The 16,171-nt window shown below is 35.5% G+C and overlaps 4 protein-coding genes across 4 annotated transcripts in view; 1 reads left to right on the top strand and 3 right to left on the bottom strand.

Moving 5' to 3' along the window:
• LOC125801477 (zinc finger protein 239-like) overlaps positions 1–16,171 on the top strand; it is a 558,408-nt gene that overhangs the window by 326,803 nt on the left and 215,434 nt on the right. The gene's annotated exons all lie outside the window — the stretch shown is intronic.
• Positions 1–16,171, bottom strand: part of LOC125801347 (zinc finger protein 271-like) — a 773,213-nt gene that overhangs the window by 242,311 nt on the left and 514,731 nt on the right. The window lies entirely within an intron of this gene.
• LOC111194581 (zinc finger protein 239-like) overlaps positions 1–16,171 on the bottom strand; it is a 693,226-nt gene that overhangs the window by 242,311 nt on the left and 434,744 nt on the right. The window lies entirely within an intron of this gene.
• On the bottom strand, positions 5,846–7,512 carry LOC125801285 (uncharacterized). The gene is made up of 3 exons (XM_049477752.1): positions 7,167–7,512; positions 6,938–7,083; positions 5,846–6,836 (listed from the first exon to the last, which is right to left on the bottom strand). The coding sequence occupies exons 1-3, from the start codon at positions 7,402–7,404 to the stop codon at positions 6,111–6,113; spliced, it is 1,110 nt and encodes a 369-aa protein (XP_049333709.1). The 5' UTR covers positions 7,405–7,512; the 3' UTR covers positions 5,846–6,110.

Consider the following 16,171-nt stretch of genomic DNA (forward strand, 5'->3'; position numbering starts at 1 on the left):
CCAAACGGGACGAACAGCTTGCTGGTTGCTAAGCTGTTGCTAAGTGGTTGCTAGGTGGTTGCTAAGCAGTGGCTAGGTGGTTGCTAAGGTGTTACTATGGTTTCCGTGGTGGTTGCTATGGTGTTGCTAAGTGGTTGCTAGGTGGTCACTAAGTGGTTGCTAAGGTGTTGCTATGGTATCCTTGGTGGTTGCTATGGTGTTGCTAAGTGGTTGCTAGGTGGTTGCTAAGCAGTTGCTAGGTGGTTGCTAAGGTGTTGCTATGGTATCTGTGGTGGTTGCTATGGTGTTGCTAAGTGGTGGCTAAGCTAGTGCTAAGTGGTTGCTAGGTGGTTGCTAAGGTGTTGCTAAGTGGTTGCTAGGTGGTTGCTAAGGTGTTGCTAAGTGCTTGCTAGGTGGTTGCTAGGGTGTAGATGATAATTGCCAAGGCTGAGCCTGATAGCTTGTATGGTTGTAGAGAAACAGCTATGTAACATTGGCTCCGCCCCCTGTGGTGTATGTCTACATAAACTGATATGGAATCTGAGAATCATGTGATGATCAAAGGACTGAAGTGGTATTAATGTCAGTTTGAGAATTCAAAAGTTATAAGTGTTAAAAGAAACTTCGCTGCACCATGGTAGATCTAATTTGCATGTGGCGGCCATATTGTTTAAGAAATTTCAAGATTTTAAAAATAATTATTGAGGCTTATGCTCTGCTGAGCTGTTTGACACCAAACATGTCATGATTGGTCAATAAGACAAGGGTAAGTTCTCAAAAGTAGGTTTTGCATATTATGCAAATTTACAAAAAAATTAAGTGGGTGGAGCAAGAACAAGAATGAACAATGAGGCTGATCAGCATGATCAAGAAGAATAAAGATGTTCATCCATCAAGACAAGCAAGATCAAATGAGCTATAGAGAACAGCAGAGCTTTAATTTACCATTATTAACCTGTAGCTGTTTCACCAAATGACCACCAGAGTGCAGCAAGAGACTTCATTTAACCTGCTGAAAATTTCTCACTATAACAATGCAGTGCAAAGAAAAGTCTGATTTGGCTCAGAATTGGTAGTCAGGATCATATGGTCTGTCTTTATAAGAATGTAAGTTTTTGTGATGATAGGGTCAAGGGTTCTTGTCTTGTGTCCATTTAGGTTTGAAAAAAGCGATAAAATTGGCTCTAGAACTGCAAAATCTCTTTTTGGCCATTGTAGAAGGAAAAAATATCCAATTTGGAATCAAGATCATATTGTCAGTCTATATATGTATGTACATTTATGTGCTGATAGGGTGAAAGGTTCCTGTCTTCTGTTCATTTAGGTTTGAAAATAGCAATAAATGGTATAAATGCACAATAGTTAATTTATCACTGTAGAGCCTCCTGAAGACTCATTTATATTAGCATATATTTAGCATTTAAGTACTTTCTATATACCTCTAGTGATTACCATGTGTGAAAGGGTAAATGTACTATTTTTATAATAATGAAGGTCTATTCTATTGTGTTTTTTATGTTAAGGTATTCCTTTTTGAGTAACTGCTTTTAAGGTTTGGTAGTCACCCAGAGGGTTTTTTGAACTGTTGATGCCTTATTGGTGGAAATGTATATTTCTGACACATCGCTCTTGTTATCGACTACACATTTACATTAAACCTGAAAAACAAACAGGCGTTATAGGGTCATGAAGTTATACAAATGATAAAGTATACAAATACACTAAAGTTTTGAAGTGTGCAATAATGGAGGTTATAAATGGTCATAAATGTTATGATTGTTTGATGTATGTTGAATGTAATGCTCATGTATTCTTAGGTAAAACACATGTAAGCTAATATAGTACTTTTTTACCTTTAGAAGTTTTGGGCTATTTTGGTTGTTTAATATTTCTGATTTTGTTTATACAACAGTACATAATGTTCAGCCTTGTAGGTTTTTTTTAAGTAAGCTTGCCTATATAGCCTGATAATTATTATTTTCTTTAAGTTAAAATATTTTATAAAGATATATATAAAATCAAACATATAAAACATATTAAAAAAACATATAAAACCCAAAAAATACAAAATGTATAAAATTGCATTTAAATTGGATTAATTTTTACTTTTACAGTTAAAATTCTCAAACATGCAGAATAGACCTTTTTGACAAGTGAACATAATAAAACAGGTTGCAATTATGTCTATGTAAAATTAAGATACAATTAAGCCATATGTAATTTTTATATCCAGAAGCAGGCGTTGTCATATGTTTTTACTTTTAAGCTATAAATATGTTTTGAACAGTTCTGTCAAATCTGACACAGAGGACCAAATAATTAGTCCTGAAGTTTCAGAAAGTGAAGTTCATGTTTTGTAGCATTTCATGGCATTAGGAGGCTGATCAATAACAGAAGATGGCTTTCATTCTCATTGCAAACTGGTATGTTTTGCAGATTCTTCTGGGTGAAGAAACAGGTTCATGTTTGTAATTCTGTGAACTTCTGCATAATACGTCTATGTATGTTAGGGATGCAATGGTATGTTGCACACATGGTTCGGTTTGTATCATGGTTTATAAAGCACACTAAGAGTAAAATGTTTATATATTTATATAATTTAAGCTACAAGATGCAGTAGGCTTTTTACCTATGTTAAATGTCCAATAGGACGTGTATTGATAAGGTAATAGGTAGATTTAACTTAATCTTGGTTACTTTTAATGAATTTAACCTTTTTTATATTACCCTTTTATCTGTCCTTTTATTTTAAATTCTTATCAAACATTAATTTTTCATCACTTAATAGTATTTTCTTTTAATGTTTATTAGGTTTGCTCTGTTTTGGTTTGTTGAAGGATTATTTTGTTGTTGTTGTTGTTCAATTCCTGTTTGTTGTAAATGCTCAGGCACAGTGAACATAAGGGTCACTCTCAATGTGCCTTGCAGTCAAGGTAAAGTCTGATTGATTTTGCGTCAAATGATGGGGTTGCGTGATTTCTCTTCCCCCAGAGCTCACCACAAACCAATATTTTCATAACCACACCATGTATTTGATTATCTAAAACGCATATGTACATGTTCGAGACAGAGAGCAATTAAAAACAATTCCATAAAGCTGATAACTCACCCCATGTTTTGCTTCAATGACCTTATCTAGAGTCTATTGTCGCTCCCAACTCGTCAACAGCAAAAATCAACTTCTTGTGTGTGGACACGAACATGCGTGGAACAAAAAATCCACCAAAAGATATATTGCAGGTGTTGGAGAAGTTACAAGTTACAGCCATTTCTTGGTGTATTCTGAATGGCATACTACATATTACTTCAGTACTCAATCTGCCTACCCTGATGGTGTACTACTGCGCTCCTATTTCTGGAGTGTGCATGGAGAGCTATCTTCGTGGTGTACTGTATCCCACCATGCATTGCGACTCGCTTCTCCAGCTGCTTCAGAAAAAAGACAAGATGGCGGAGAAATATATATTTTTTTTTATTATTTTTTTTTATTAAGGCATATTCATTATTTACTACACTAAAGAAAGTAATGGCTCACCGCTGCCGAACATCTCTGCAGCCTGCTGACGCAGGCGAGCCCTTCAGCTGTCTGCTGCTACAGCGGATAATGGAGGGGCCTGGCAGGGGTGAGACATTACTTTCCTTAATGTAGTAAATAATTCCCTTTGTTTTAATAAATTGTTTTGATAATTTAATAAATAATTCCCTGTGCTCCGATATATATTTTTATTTAATAAATAATTCCCACAGTTTTTATAATATGGATTGCTATTTGACCATATGACCATAAATGAATAAAGAAATGGTTGATTAAACGTTAAATAAATATAAAAAATTTGATTTAATTAATTAAATAATGTATTTATTTAAATATGAAAACGAAGCATAAATAATTTAATGTAACATTTTTTTTATTAGTTTATTGTGGAATATATATATATATATATATATATATATATATATATATATATATATATATATATATATATATATATATATATATATATATCATTACATGTTTAACTTAAAATGTTTAAAATTATTTAAATATGTATTTAATTATTTCATGGGCCGTTGCACTATGAAATAATTAAATCTGTCAACATCAATCATCAAACTCAGTGGGCGGGCACAACTCCCACCTATTCAAACTAATTGGTTAGATGGTGAGAGCAGCTCTAGCGCTCTTTTACCTTTTCTGACTGCGGGCAAACCAGTCTCCACTTCCAAATGCTTGGTCAAACTAGCCCTAGTTTCCTAGATCGCGCATACAGGAAAGATTACAGCAATAGCGTGTGGAGATACACAGAATAAAAGTCAATAAAGGTCAATTGCACTTAGTCCTGATAGTAGATTCCTTATAGGTGTCACATTATGTCAAGATATCAAAATAAAGGCCCTTTCCATTATAACAATTGTTATTTTACTTTATGTTTAGACATGTATTGAAATGAATCTGTTATCACAGATTAATTGCACTTAGTCCTAGTGTTACTCACTTAATATAAGCACTTTAAATCATAACAAAAATACTATTTTACTCTTGGTTTAAACTGTTTTTGAAATGACTCCAGCTGCTTTCACAGATAAATTCTACCTAAATATCCTTCACTATTAATAAATAGCACTGTTAATTTAATAAATAATTCAGTCAGTTTTTATAAATAGTTCTGTTTTAAGTTTTAAAAATATGTTTTTTTCATAAGTAATTCCAATAAATCGTTCTCTTAATTTAATAAATAATTTCCTCAGTTTCTATAAATAGTCCTCTTAATTTAATAATTCCCTACGTTTTAATAAATTGTTCTCTTAATTTCATAAATAATTCCCTGCGTTTTAATAAATTGTTTTGTTCATTTAATAAATTATTCCCCAAGTTTTAATAAATAATCTGTTAACCTAATAATTTTCTCAGTTTTAATAAACCATTCTTTTAACAATTCTTTTAAAATTGTACACATCTTAAACTTGGTTGTACATGTACATTTACTATGAGATACTTTAATTCTTGAGTAGATAACAAATACACGCAAAATAGCAAGGTAAAATCCAACAAAAACATACAAACACACAGGGTATTTTGGCCACAATAAGAAAACAAATGCAGTATTGTGCATTTGTAGCCATTTACCCTCCTGTTATGTTACGGGTTAAACTGACATGTTTTTTAGTTTGAAGATTTAGGAAAAATTGTTAAAAGTTGTTTTTTTTTTTTACTTCTTCTGCTTGCCTTGGTTAATGAAATGAACATATTATATGAAATGGTTAATCTCACGTATTTGCAACCACCCCTGCAAAAACTAAAACTAAAACAAAATTGCAATGTTATGTTTTAATGTTTAATGTGTTTTAAAAGTAAAAAAAAATAGGGAAACAAATTTGAATATGTATTTTATATGTAAAACTAGTGAATTATCCTAATATCCTAATTACCTGTTTGGGGAACAGCACTGACCTCATTTTTATTGAGTAATTAGCAATGGAGTTAGTAATGAAAGATTCACACTGCTTGTTAGGATTTTTTAAATTATCTTTGGATAATTAAACATGCAATTACATTAAATTAAATTAAATTAAATTAAATTAAATAAATTCAGTAAGTTTCAAACCCAAACATCATGGAGCGATTTTACCTTTATAATGCTTAGGGCTAAACAATCAGACAAATTAGACAAATAAGTACATGAACCAAGCTTTTATTATTAAAGACAGAATACCATAAAAAAACGGTTTAATCACAAATCAGACATATAAACTTTAAACCAGATCAAAATATTAGAACATATTAGTAATAACGAAAGGCTATCAAATAACTGTAAGTATCGTCAACCGATTAATAGTCAAACTTAACATTTTAACTTAACCAAAAACAACAAAAACAACAACAACAACTAAGTATTAATTATTTATATTATTAATCTTAAAGTACATTTAAAACAAACATTTGCAAACAGAAACTAACTGGTCTAATTAAATAATAAGAAGAATGGAAAATAATAAATACTATAATAAAATTCAAACTGTACTTATAAACACCAACCATAAACTATAAACACTATAAAACTATTTACATGTACTCACATTTCCGTTAGCGAGTTCTGGTCTTGTACTGCACAGCTTTGCTCCGCGCTGCTTTACTCCGCGCTGCTAAACTCACCGGCCGTGGCCTCTTCCTCTGCTGCGCAGAGAGCCTCTGTGTCAGGCTGTAGCAACTCAATCACCCGAAGCTCATTGTCAAACGACACTGAGATCTGAGATTGTTCAAGGAAGTGCTCCTCGATTTCCTCTACGTTTAGCAAGCTCTGGAGGTTGTAGCGCTTGATATAAGCTTCCAGTGCCCGATTGCTGACAGACAGCGTATGCCGCTCCTGCTGCCCTGCGACCTTAATTGTTCCCGAGAGCAGCCTGAGAAACATATTCCCCTTCTGCATCATGCGGCAGTTCTGACACCGGTGGAACTTGGTAGAGTCTTTAAAAGTGTCCTGTCTACTGCCGCACTGTGGGCACTTCATGGTAGCTCTGATTTCCAGTGCTAGAATAGCTCCAGCTACTGACATCAGCTGGGCATCCTCGGAGCTACCGGACGCCTCGGACACCGGAAGGTCTGCCACAACTGTGCACTCAGTGGCTAATGTGGTGGTGAGTTGGACTTTCCCGTTGAAGACCCGCGTAGACAGGCGAGAGAAGGCGTAGGACTTCAAATTCTGTACCTTCTCAATATGCTTCTCCCAGAGCTGCAGCTGAAGTTCCGCTGTGCCGTCCGAAATGCGGCAGCTCCTCACCTCCCGGTCTGTACCTCGTACCTTCACTGTAGAAGAGGATGGGCTGACACTGAACACCTTGCATTCAACTAGGCTGACCTGTAGGCAGAGATAATAAGGGCAACCGAAATGAACTGTCAGTGTGGCAAAAAAAATGTTCAAACATTACTAGCAATACATGGAGTGTATAGAGTATTTACCGTTTTCCCAGCAGGCATCGCACTAACTTCACGCAGGGTTGTTTTTTCATCCGCGGGGGGATGTCTTGCGGCGAACGGCACAGTGGTCACCGTCACGTCTGTTTTGTAGTTTAGCAGGACGTCGTAGTCCGATGTTCCCTTCAAACCTGGACAACAAATAAACAAACAAATATATTAGGACGTTGCATAGATAAACAGCGATATATTTCTGTATGAGAACATCACTCACTTAGGGTTTTCCTGACGTTTGTTAAGCGCAAAGGGGTCCCGTTCTGTTGCGCTTGCAGAAACCTCTGCCTTTTACCCGGGCTGAATACGACGGCGTCGTGGAATTCCTCCCGGTCGGTCTGGATCACTGCATTAAAGAACTCGGAGCTGGTTGCAGAAAATTTAATCGGGGAAACCTGGTGGATGAATCCAGATAGCGTCTCAGTCTCGATCTTGGGCTGTTTTGTCGGACTTGCCATCTTTTGCTTTGAGGAAAGAAGCGTCCTGGGTCCTTCTATCTAGACAGCGCGTGGCAGTATGGAGTAAGCGCCCTGCAGCTACACTTATAACATTCGTTTAGACATGCCCAGACTTATCGTTGTCATGTCCAGACAACGTTTTTTCTTTAGCAAATCTAGACAAGGTACTGTTGATAAGCCTGGGCATGTCCAAACTAAGGTTAAAAGTGTACCTTCATACTGTTATGCGCTGCCTAGATAGAAGGAGCGCACTGTCGTTATCTGAGGATGCCTCTTCCAGGCAAAAGATGGCCCAGCAAACAGCTTAAGACAGAGATTGAGACACTATCTTGGTTTATCCACCAGGTTTATAAAATTACGTTTTCTGCGATTAGCACAGATTTGTTTGATGCAATGTTCCCGACCGACCGGGAGTAGTTCCACCACTCCGTCATATTCAGCCCCGGTAAAAGGCAGTGGTTTCTAAAGGCTGAAAAGAACGGGACCCCTTTGCTCTTAACAAACGTGAAGAAACCCCTAAGTGAGGGTTGTTCTCATACAGAAATGTAGCGATGTTTACGCCGTCCTAATGAGTTTGTTTATTGTTCATGTTTAAAGGGCACATGGGATCTCGGTATTGTTCTAAACAACAGACGTGACCGTGACCATTCTGTCGTTCGCCACAAGACATCCCCCGGCCCATGAAAAAACAAGCCTGAGCTAAGACAGCGCGATGCCTGTTGGCAAAACGGTAAATACTCTACACACTGTATGTATTGCCAAGTTTACTTTAAACAATTTTCTTTGCCACACTGACAATTGATTTCTGTTTGCCATATTCTCTCTGCGTACAGGTGAGCCTAGTTGAAGCCAAGGTGTTTAGTGTCAGCTCATCCACTACTACGGACCCGGAGATGAGCAGCTGCCACATTTCAGAGGGCACAACGGAACTTGAGCTCCAGCTCTGCGAGGAACACATCCAAAAGGTCCAGAGTTAAAGTAGTATGCCTTCTCGGGTCTTCAGTGAAAAAGTGCACCTGACCATCTCCTTAGCCACGGAGTTATTAATAATATTATTATTTTTTGTTTTGTTGTACATTTTTTTTATTTGATAATGTTAAATTTGACTATTAGTCACGATAATTACAGTTATTTGTTAGCCTGATGTAGTTTTTAATATGTTATAATATTTTAATCTGGTTTTGAAGTTTTTATGTGTTGTGATTGAGCCCTATTTTGTTGTATTTTGTCTTGAAAAATAAAGGCATTGTTAGTTTGCTGATTTGTGTAATTTGTCAGATTTTGCGCCCTAAGCATTACGAATGAAAATTGTAACGGCTACATGACGTTTGCATCTATGCCTTTTTTTCTATACACTTTTCACATGTAATGCCAGAAATTGTGGTATAGGTTTGATGTCACAATAATAATTTGAAGTAGCCAAAACCATAATTCATTCATTTATTTATTAATTCTTTCATTGTCAAACCCGCTTAACATCAGGTATCTGACATATCAAACTGCAAGCCAAATCTATATATATATATATATATATATATATATATATATATATATATATATATATATATATATATATCATAATTAAAGCATCAGACCCAAGTGCCATAATTTACTTTAACTATGGGTTTATTTGAAACAATGTACAATTTAGGTAGCAGGCAAAAAACAAACAAAAAAAAAAAAACATGCCCATGCTTTTAAAACATAATAAGATCCATATCTTGATAGTATCCATATATTGATAGTTAACTAGTCCTTTCCTACTAAAGAGTGTTTCCTGATTTAGTGCTAGTATGGGTTTATGCTATGTACACAATAAATAAAACCTGTCTATCCTCTATTAAGATTAAATAAAGGCGCAAGTGGCAATTGCGGATTCAAGCACTCATGGTACAACTCAGGTCTACTAAGCATTTACAAAAAATGTCTCTGTGTTATTCAGACCCAAAGTTACAGCCAAAAATGGCTGTAAAAAATAGCTTTGCTGATGTCCTTTAGCATCTACTAATTAGGGTAATTAGGATAATTATAGTGGTTGGATTACATAAACTTATCCTCCATTATTAGTCGATTAGTCTAGTCTTATGATTTGGTCTTTGTAGGTGTTAGCATACTTGGCCAATACAGTATTTTGATTCTGTCATTATGGCATATTTTGTTAAATATATTATGGCACACAATAAAAGAATATCTTGGTTGAGTATAAGTAATATTATGTACCTGCAAGGTCCACTATGAATGTTTGCACACGTTTTACAATACTGCCCCCTTGAAGTGAAATCTTTATTAAAATGTTTTATTTAAGGGCGATCACAAATGGTTGTCATATAAATACTATTTAAATTTCATGAAGATTGGTCAATGTTAACCACTTCATATGAATACTGAAATTTGATTGGCAAATGGCAGGTACTCTATTTGCTGTATAGCCTACGTTGTTATTAGAAATTCACTCTTAGGGATAAAGCATGCAAAAAAATCAGCCGCATGGCCTTATAGTCTCTGAGAAACAGTTATTTATATGTCATGAGAACTTTATGAGGCCTTAAGCGTTGATACTTGTATAGCTGTTATATGGCCAAATTGGTTTATGCTCATTATATGGCGTTGGAAAGTCTTACTATAGTTTGGGCTCCATACGATGTTTTGTAATTGTTTTAATGACAGAAATGACTAATTTGAGTTGTATATTTATTGAGTTAATAATATTTATAATATAATATAATAATAACTTTATATTATTAGTAACTTATTTTTTTTTAGAAGAATTCATTTGAATAGTTTGCACATGACATAGCTGCTCCATTGTGTGTAGGTGAACATTTTTGTTCATGACTGAACTTAAAATTCTATGAATTTTAGTGCATGTTTTATGTGATTTTTAGGATAAAGTTTTGTTTGGGAGATATAAGCAAAAAAACATTTCTAATGATTTGTGGCAGCACCTTGGGCTAATTAGTAAGTCATTTCATGCCAAGATTGTTTCTTTTTAATAATTCATTATTATTTTATTGTTGGGAATAAAATTATCAAATGTTTTCCACTGATCATTAATATTTAAGTTTTTTAGGTACGTAGTTAACAGCTTCACTGTCCGGGCTTTTATTTTGAAATAGCGCTGATCAGCAAGTCATTTCCTGTCAGCAGCGGACGTTCGGCCTTTCTAAATTGCGTTTCTGCAGGTAAGACCAATTGTTCTGAGCTCTGATGATAATGTGATAAATTTGTGTATTTTATTGTTGTATAGGGAGGTGAATGTCATGTAATAGCGATTTTTACTTCTCTTAACAGTCCGTGAAGTTGGGTTGTTTGTATTTGGGCGTAGTGAGGTCGTATTATATAGCTAGTTTTATAACGAGGCTCAAGTTCGCTTCAGCAGCGTCTAGAGTTCAGTTCCACCTTAAATGCTCACATGCGGCCGCCTGTAGATGGAGGATTTTAAAAGTCAAAAGGCATGTTGAGGCAAAACGATGTACAAACGCTTTGAACAAAACGACAAGAAAGATGTTCCAAGTTTAACTTAGATTTGAATAGAGTGTTAATAAAATAAGATAATAAAAGAGAATATAACATAAAATATTTATTCCCTTAGGGGAAAATTGACTGTTTCAAGCATGTTATATACAGACATACACAAGTACACACGTGTCAGGAAAAAAAGAAAAAAAAATAAAATATAATAAATAGACCTGTAGTTGGTAGTTTAGTTTTTGGTGATGCGGCAAAGTGCAGAAGATAAACGGGTAGCATTCAGAAAGCTGGTAAAATACATTAATATTCTTGCACGATGATTTAAGATGTCAAGTGTTTTGATCATGCACCTTATTATTTTTTAATGTTTGCGTTTATTATATTTATTGAGTCATTTAACTTTTACCCATGTGCGCTCAGGGAAGATAATCTAATGCAGTAATCAAATGTATTTTAAAAATGTGCAAAAATTGCCCATATTCAATGTATGTCTAACATTTAGCTTTATTTGGCGAACATGAATTCAGTGTAGTAAAAAGTGCTCTTTAGCTAAAATGTATTTTGCACTCTTGGAAATATGTATGTCAATTATTTGAACAAAGCATCCCTTGAGTAAAGATAATGTGCTGTGAACACTCATGAATTAGTGTATTTATTTATTTTTATTTAAACCCACTGTGCTATTTGCACCAAAATGCCGAGTGGTACTCTAAAATGACTAACGTAAACACCCACACCATAAGGACCTTTGAGGGCATATTTCCATTGTTTTACCCAGCGAAACAAATGTATCCATAGGTACAGTAAGCAAGAATGTGCCTTTTAATTAATATATTCATTATTTTTGTTTTAAGAGAAGTAAAAATATAGAGACTTATAATAATAAGCAGGTGTTTTGAATCACCTAATTACTCTCCTGGAGGTAACAAGGCCAGGCACTGTGCATAAAGAAAATGTATAATTTACCCTCTACAACTTGTGTTTCTAGGCCTATACAAATGTTGTCAATTAGTATTTGTTAAATAATATATATCACAGGAAATAAGTAGAATATGTAGGCTACCTTAATAGATATTTTTAAAATGAGAACATTAATTGCTATTATGAAAAAAACTAAGAGAATAAAACCACGACTTGAACGATTTGAACTAGGCTTCCATCTGAGCTTTGCTACCCTGTCAAACTGTGCTACTGTGCTACTGCCCATATTCAAACATGCTTTCGGAAGGATGTTTGGAAAGCCTGAATCAATATATCAGCAAACAGTTTAGAGTTATTAGGGATTATAACCCATTTTTTTTTAATTGCTTACTTATTACTTTTATTATCAATTGTCATTTACGCATTTGTAATACTCAGGCCGATAATGGTAAGGGGTTTCCAATTGTTTAATGCACTCAAGAAGAACAGAAATGCGGCTTAAAGCCCATCCTGGACTGGACTGCTCTAAAGCTTCTGTAAAGCTGTTTAGTTTTGAGAAAGTCATTGGCCTCGAATACGTTACGTAAGCAACACATCTCCACACATTTGTGGAGATGTATTGGCAAACACCACTTTGCAGTGTATATATATATATATATATATATATATATATATATATATATATATATATACATATATATATATATATATATGTATGTATGTATGTATGTATGTATGTATGTATGTATGTATGTATACACAGACACACACTGCAATGTGGGGTTTGCCAATATTATGCAGCCCTAGATGGTACAGGGTGCATGGGAAATCTGAAGGTTAGCATATGCACATTGTGGTGACTATGCTGAAAATGTAATTTGCAGCATTTATTATTTCAATACAAGTGAGGGGGAATGAACATTGTCAAATATTGCTGTAGTTATCAAAATGCAATATGCCAATAAAAGAGGAAAAACAGCTGCATCATACATGCTTCTGAATTCTTTATTTTATTTAGCCTGTTCTGTAGTTGTATTCGGAAGCAGAATGCATTTTAAAAGTAACTTTCCCAACACTGATTATAGTCAATATTATGGGTGCTTTATTTAATTGTATAAGATATGAATATACTAGAAGATTCAAATTTAGTATTTGTTTTACAAAATTATTTAATCATTCTAGCTTGTACTAAAGGCAAATTTTTAAGATACTTAAACTAAGGATAGTTTGTATATAAATGTTTTCCACTGTTTCAGAAAACGGGTATATGGCATTATAATTCCTATTCAAATGTGAGTGCTTGGTTATTTTAAAAAAATATATTTGTAAATAATCTGACAATAATTAACATTTTTGTCCCCTGTCTTTGTGTATTTGTTTTCTGGGAATGACTTGTGGATCGACACTTCTATTGCTTCCTCAGTTGAAGGTATGTTTTATGTGAAGTGAAGTATTTTACTTTGATGATCTAAATGACTACTGTAGCTGTGTAGCTTTATGCAGAGGATTAATACCTTATCTTCACAGGATGACACTTACAACATCATCTTGTGGAAATTGACAAAGCTTTATTTGTGCAATGCATTTTCAAAACAAATGATTGAGTATTTTTTGCAGTGCTGATTGTTTAAACTCTAGTGTAGTGTAGGGTTTCAGCAGAAATTACACGTAAAACTGATGCTCAAGGGAATAACAAGTAGCTGGTATTGCAAAATCATAAAACACATGATGACTGGCTCATTGACTTCAGCTGCTGTGCTGCAATGGAAGAAGCAAGAAGACTTGGAGAGAAGGCTGCAGAAACAACTCAGAAGACACACACACACACACTCAAATAGTTAAGCTAATAAACAGAATGATTCAGCTTATATGCAAAGTTAATATGTACTAACAATATTGTAGTCTGGTAAAACATATGTAAAACTACTGTTTGGTATTTTTTTCTAGGTGACCCCATAAGTGGTACTGCTTTAGATATTCAATATGCATACTGTATGATATGCTTCATGTATTTACCAGATTTTACAATTAATTTATTTGAGGCTGAAGGTGTCATTAATTTACAGCTGACCAGCTTGTAAAATTGTCCTCTCTGTATATGAATATAGACTTTAACATTGCTGAAGTGACTACACTGCAGAATTATTTTGTAATGTTTTGTTTCTAATGGTTTTGAAAACATGCAGATGCATTTTGTAGTAGGTTGATTTGCTGTTGTTTGAAAAAGGTTTAATTGACACAGTTTTTAATGTATTGAGGTCTTGAAATGGAAAAATTACCCTTTTTTTGTGGATATGTTGAATACAAATGAAAGTAACTATTTTTGCATATTGCTATTATTTGACGCTCAGTAAAATACAATGTTTTTCTCCCCTAGATGCCCCGTACCAAGGCTTCACGGCGCTCGTCGGCGGCGAAGGAGAGGATGGCGGTCCAGCGTGGTCGAGCTGCTGGCATGGCTGTGGTTCCGACTGACAGGGTTATGCCTTTACCCCTTGACAAAAAGGTCCTGACTGACTCTGTTCCTGTGAACCACAGCTCACCAGTTTTGGAGGCCACTGTTAAAAGTGACTCATCAGTGACTGACGGGGTTAGGCCTCATCCCCATACCCAAAAGGCTCTGACTGATGGGCCTTTTGCCCATGAAAAAAAGGTCCAAAACTTGCCTTCTCCCATTGAGAAGCTGCACCAAATACAATGCAAAAACCCTGTCAAACTGCCTCTGGCTGAAAATGCGTATCAAACTGCCTATCAAACTGCCTCTGGCTCAAAATCTTACAAGCTAACTCTGCCAAAAAACTCTGATAAACCTGCCTCTGGCTCAAAATGTCCTGAAAATGTTGGTATAATCCAGACATCTTCATCTGTGTGTGTTCTGAGTCCCCAGAGATTGACCGTGAGTGGCTCCTTCAACCAGCAGCATCCACAGTTTGGTAGGAACAGTAACAAGCAATGTGTTGCTAATAGTGTTACAGCCATACTGATGTCTAAGTTGAAGAATGTGTTAACCTGGACTGCAACAGATGTGGATAATGTCCTCCTGAATGGCGACAAACTGTATAGCAGCATAAGAGATGCAGGCAGGATTCATGATGATTCAGGTTACTTGTTTATTAGAGACTTGCCCACGGAGTACACACTTAATGGTCACAGGTTTGCACTGAATTGCAGTGATGACATGTTTGTTGGACTGTTTGGTGTTACTGATTATGGAGAAATGGAGAATGTCTACATGTCACATGATGAAGCTATTGTAAGAGTGCTATCTCAGTTTGATGCTTGTCTATTTACAATAAAAGTGAATACATGTGCTATCATCAAACAAGATTCTTGGTATGCCATAATTGACTCGCATGCACGAAACACACACGGTGCACTGGATGGTACAGGTACAAGTTTACTAGCCTGTCATGCTAACTTGGAATCTGTTCTAGATCACATTACAATCCTGGGTTTGTCATTGCAAGCAGAAGGTGAGCCGTTTGAAGTAACTGGTGTTGTAGTGGTTTCAAATTACATGGGGCAGCAGACTTCTGAAGCACAAACGCAGGTAACTGAGGGTGTAAATGTGAGGAATGAACTGAAAGATGCTGCAGATAAAATGAACACTGTGAAAGACAGGGTAAGCAACAGGCTGCTCTATAGTGAAGCTGTAAAAGCTAAACATGATGTGTGCAAAATTCAACGTCTGAAAGCAAATAGTGAACCGCAGGTTACAGCAGAAAGGAAAGCTAAACATGTGACAAGTTCAGCCAATCAGGTTCTCACAAGTGACTCTGATGTCATGTTTATGAGCGAGACTCCAAGCGAAAGCTTTCAGTATGGTCCAATAACAGTGCAGCAACAAAAAAACCTGTGTCTGAAACTCAATGTTGTGTACAATGAATCTAGACAGAAGCAACTGGGTGAATTGACTTCAGTAGGAGAACCTTGTAAAACGCAGAGGATAACAGGGGATGGTAATTGCTTCTTTAGATGTCTGGCTTTTGCAATCACTGGGAGTGAAACAGAGCACTTAAAAATCAGACGTACTGTTGTGAGACACATGGAGAAAAATGAGGCTTGTTATGTTCGGCATCTCAGAGAAGGGTACTGCTCTCTTTCTGATTATATTAGGACCTCCAGAATCAAATATACTGGAACATGGGCCACAGAGGTTGAACTTCAAGCTGCTGCAGATCTACTTGAAGTAGATATTTTCACATACACTAACAGTAAATGGTTGAAGTTCAGTACACACTATGATTCAGGTGCTCGCAACCATCAACAGTCTGGAATTTATCTGAAACACTGTAATGAGTCACATTATGAAGTGGTAATGTGCATGAAAGTAAGTGACAGTGAGTGTTCTGGACTGTGTTCAGCCCGCTGTAGG

This window comes from Astyanax mexicanus, chromosome 4, assembly GCF_023375975.1.
Source record: "Astyanax mexicanus isolate ESR-SI-001 chromosome 4, AstMex3_surface, whole genome shotgun sequence".
NCBI classification, from domain to species: domain Eukaryota; kingdom Metazoa; phylum Chordata; class Actinopteri; order Characiformes; family Acestrorhamphidae; genus Astyanax; species Astyanax mexicanus.

Bases quoted from the DNA above. Each gene is read 5' to 3' on its own strand.
- LOC125801285 (XM_049477752.1), bottom strand. From the start codon at position 7,404: ATGGCAAGTCCGACAAAACAGCCCAAGATCGAGACTGAGACGCTATCT. The intron at 7,084-7,166 runs GTGAGTGATGTT...TTTGTTGTCCAG, and splicing joins AAACGTCAGGAAAACCCTAA to GTTTGAAGGGAACATCGGAC. The intron at 6,837-6,937 runs GTAAATACTCTA...CTCTGCCTACAG, and splicing joins CGATGCCTGCTGGGAAAACG to GTCAGCCTAGTTGAATGCAA.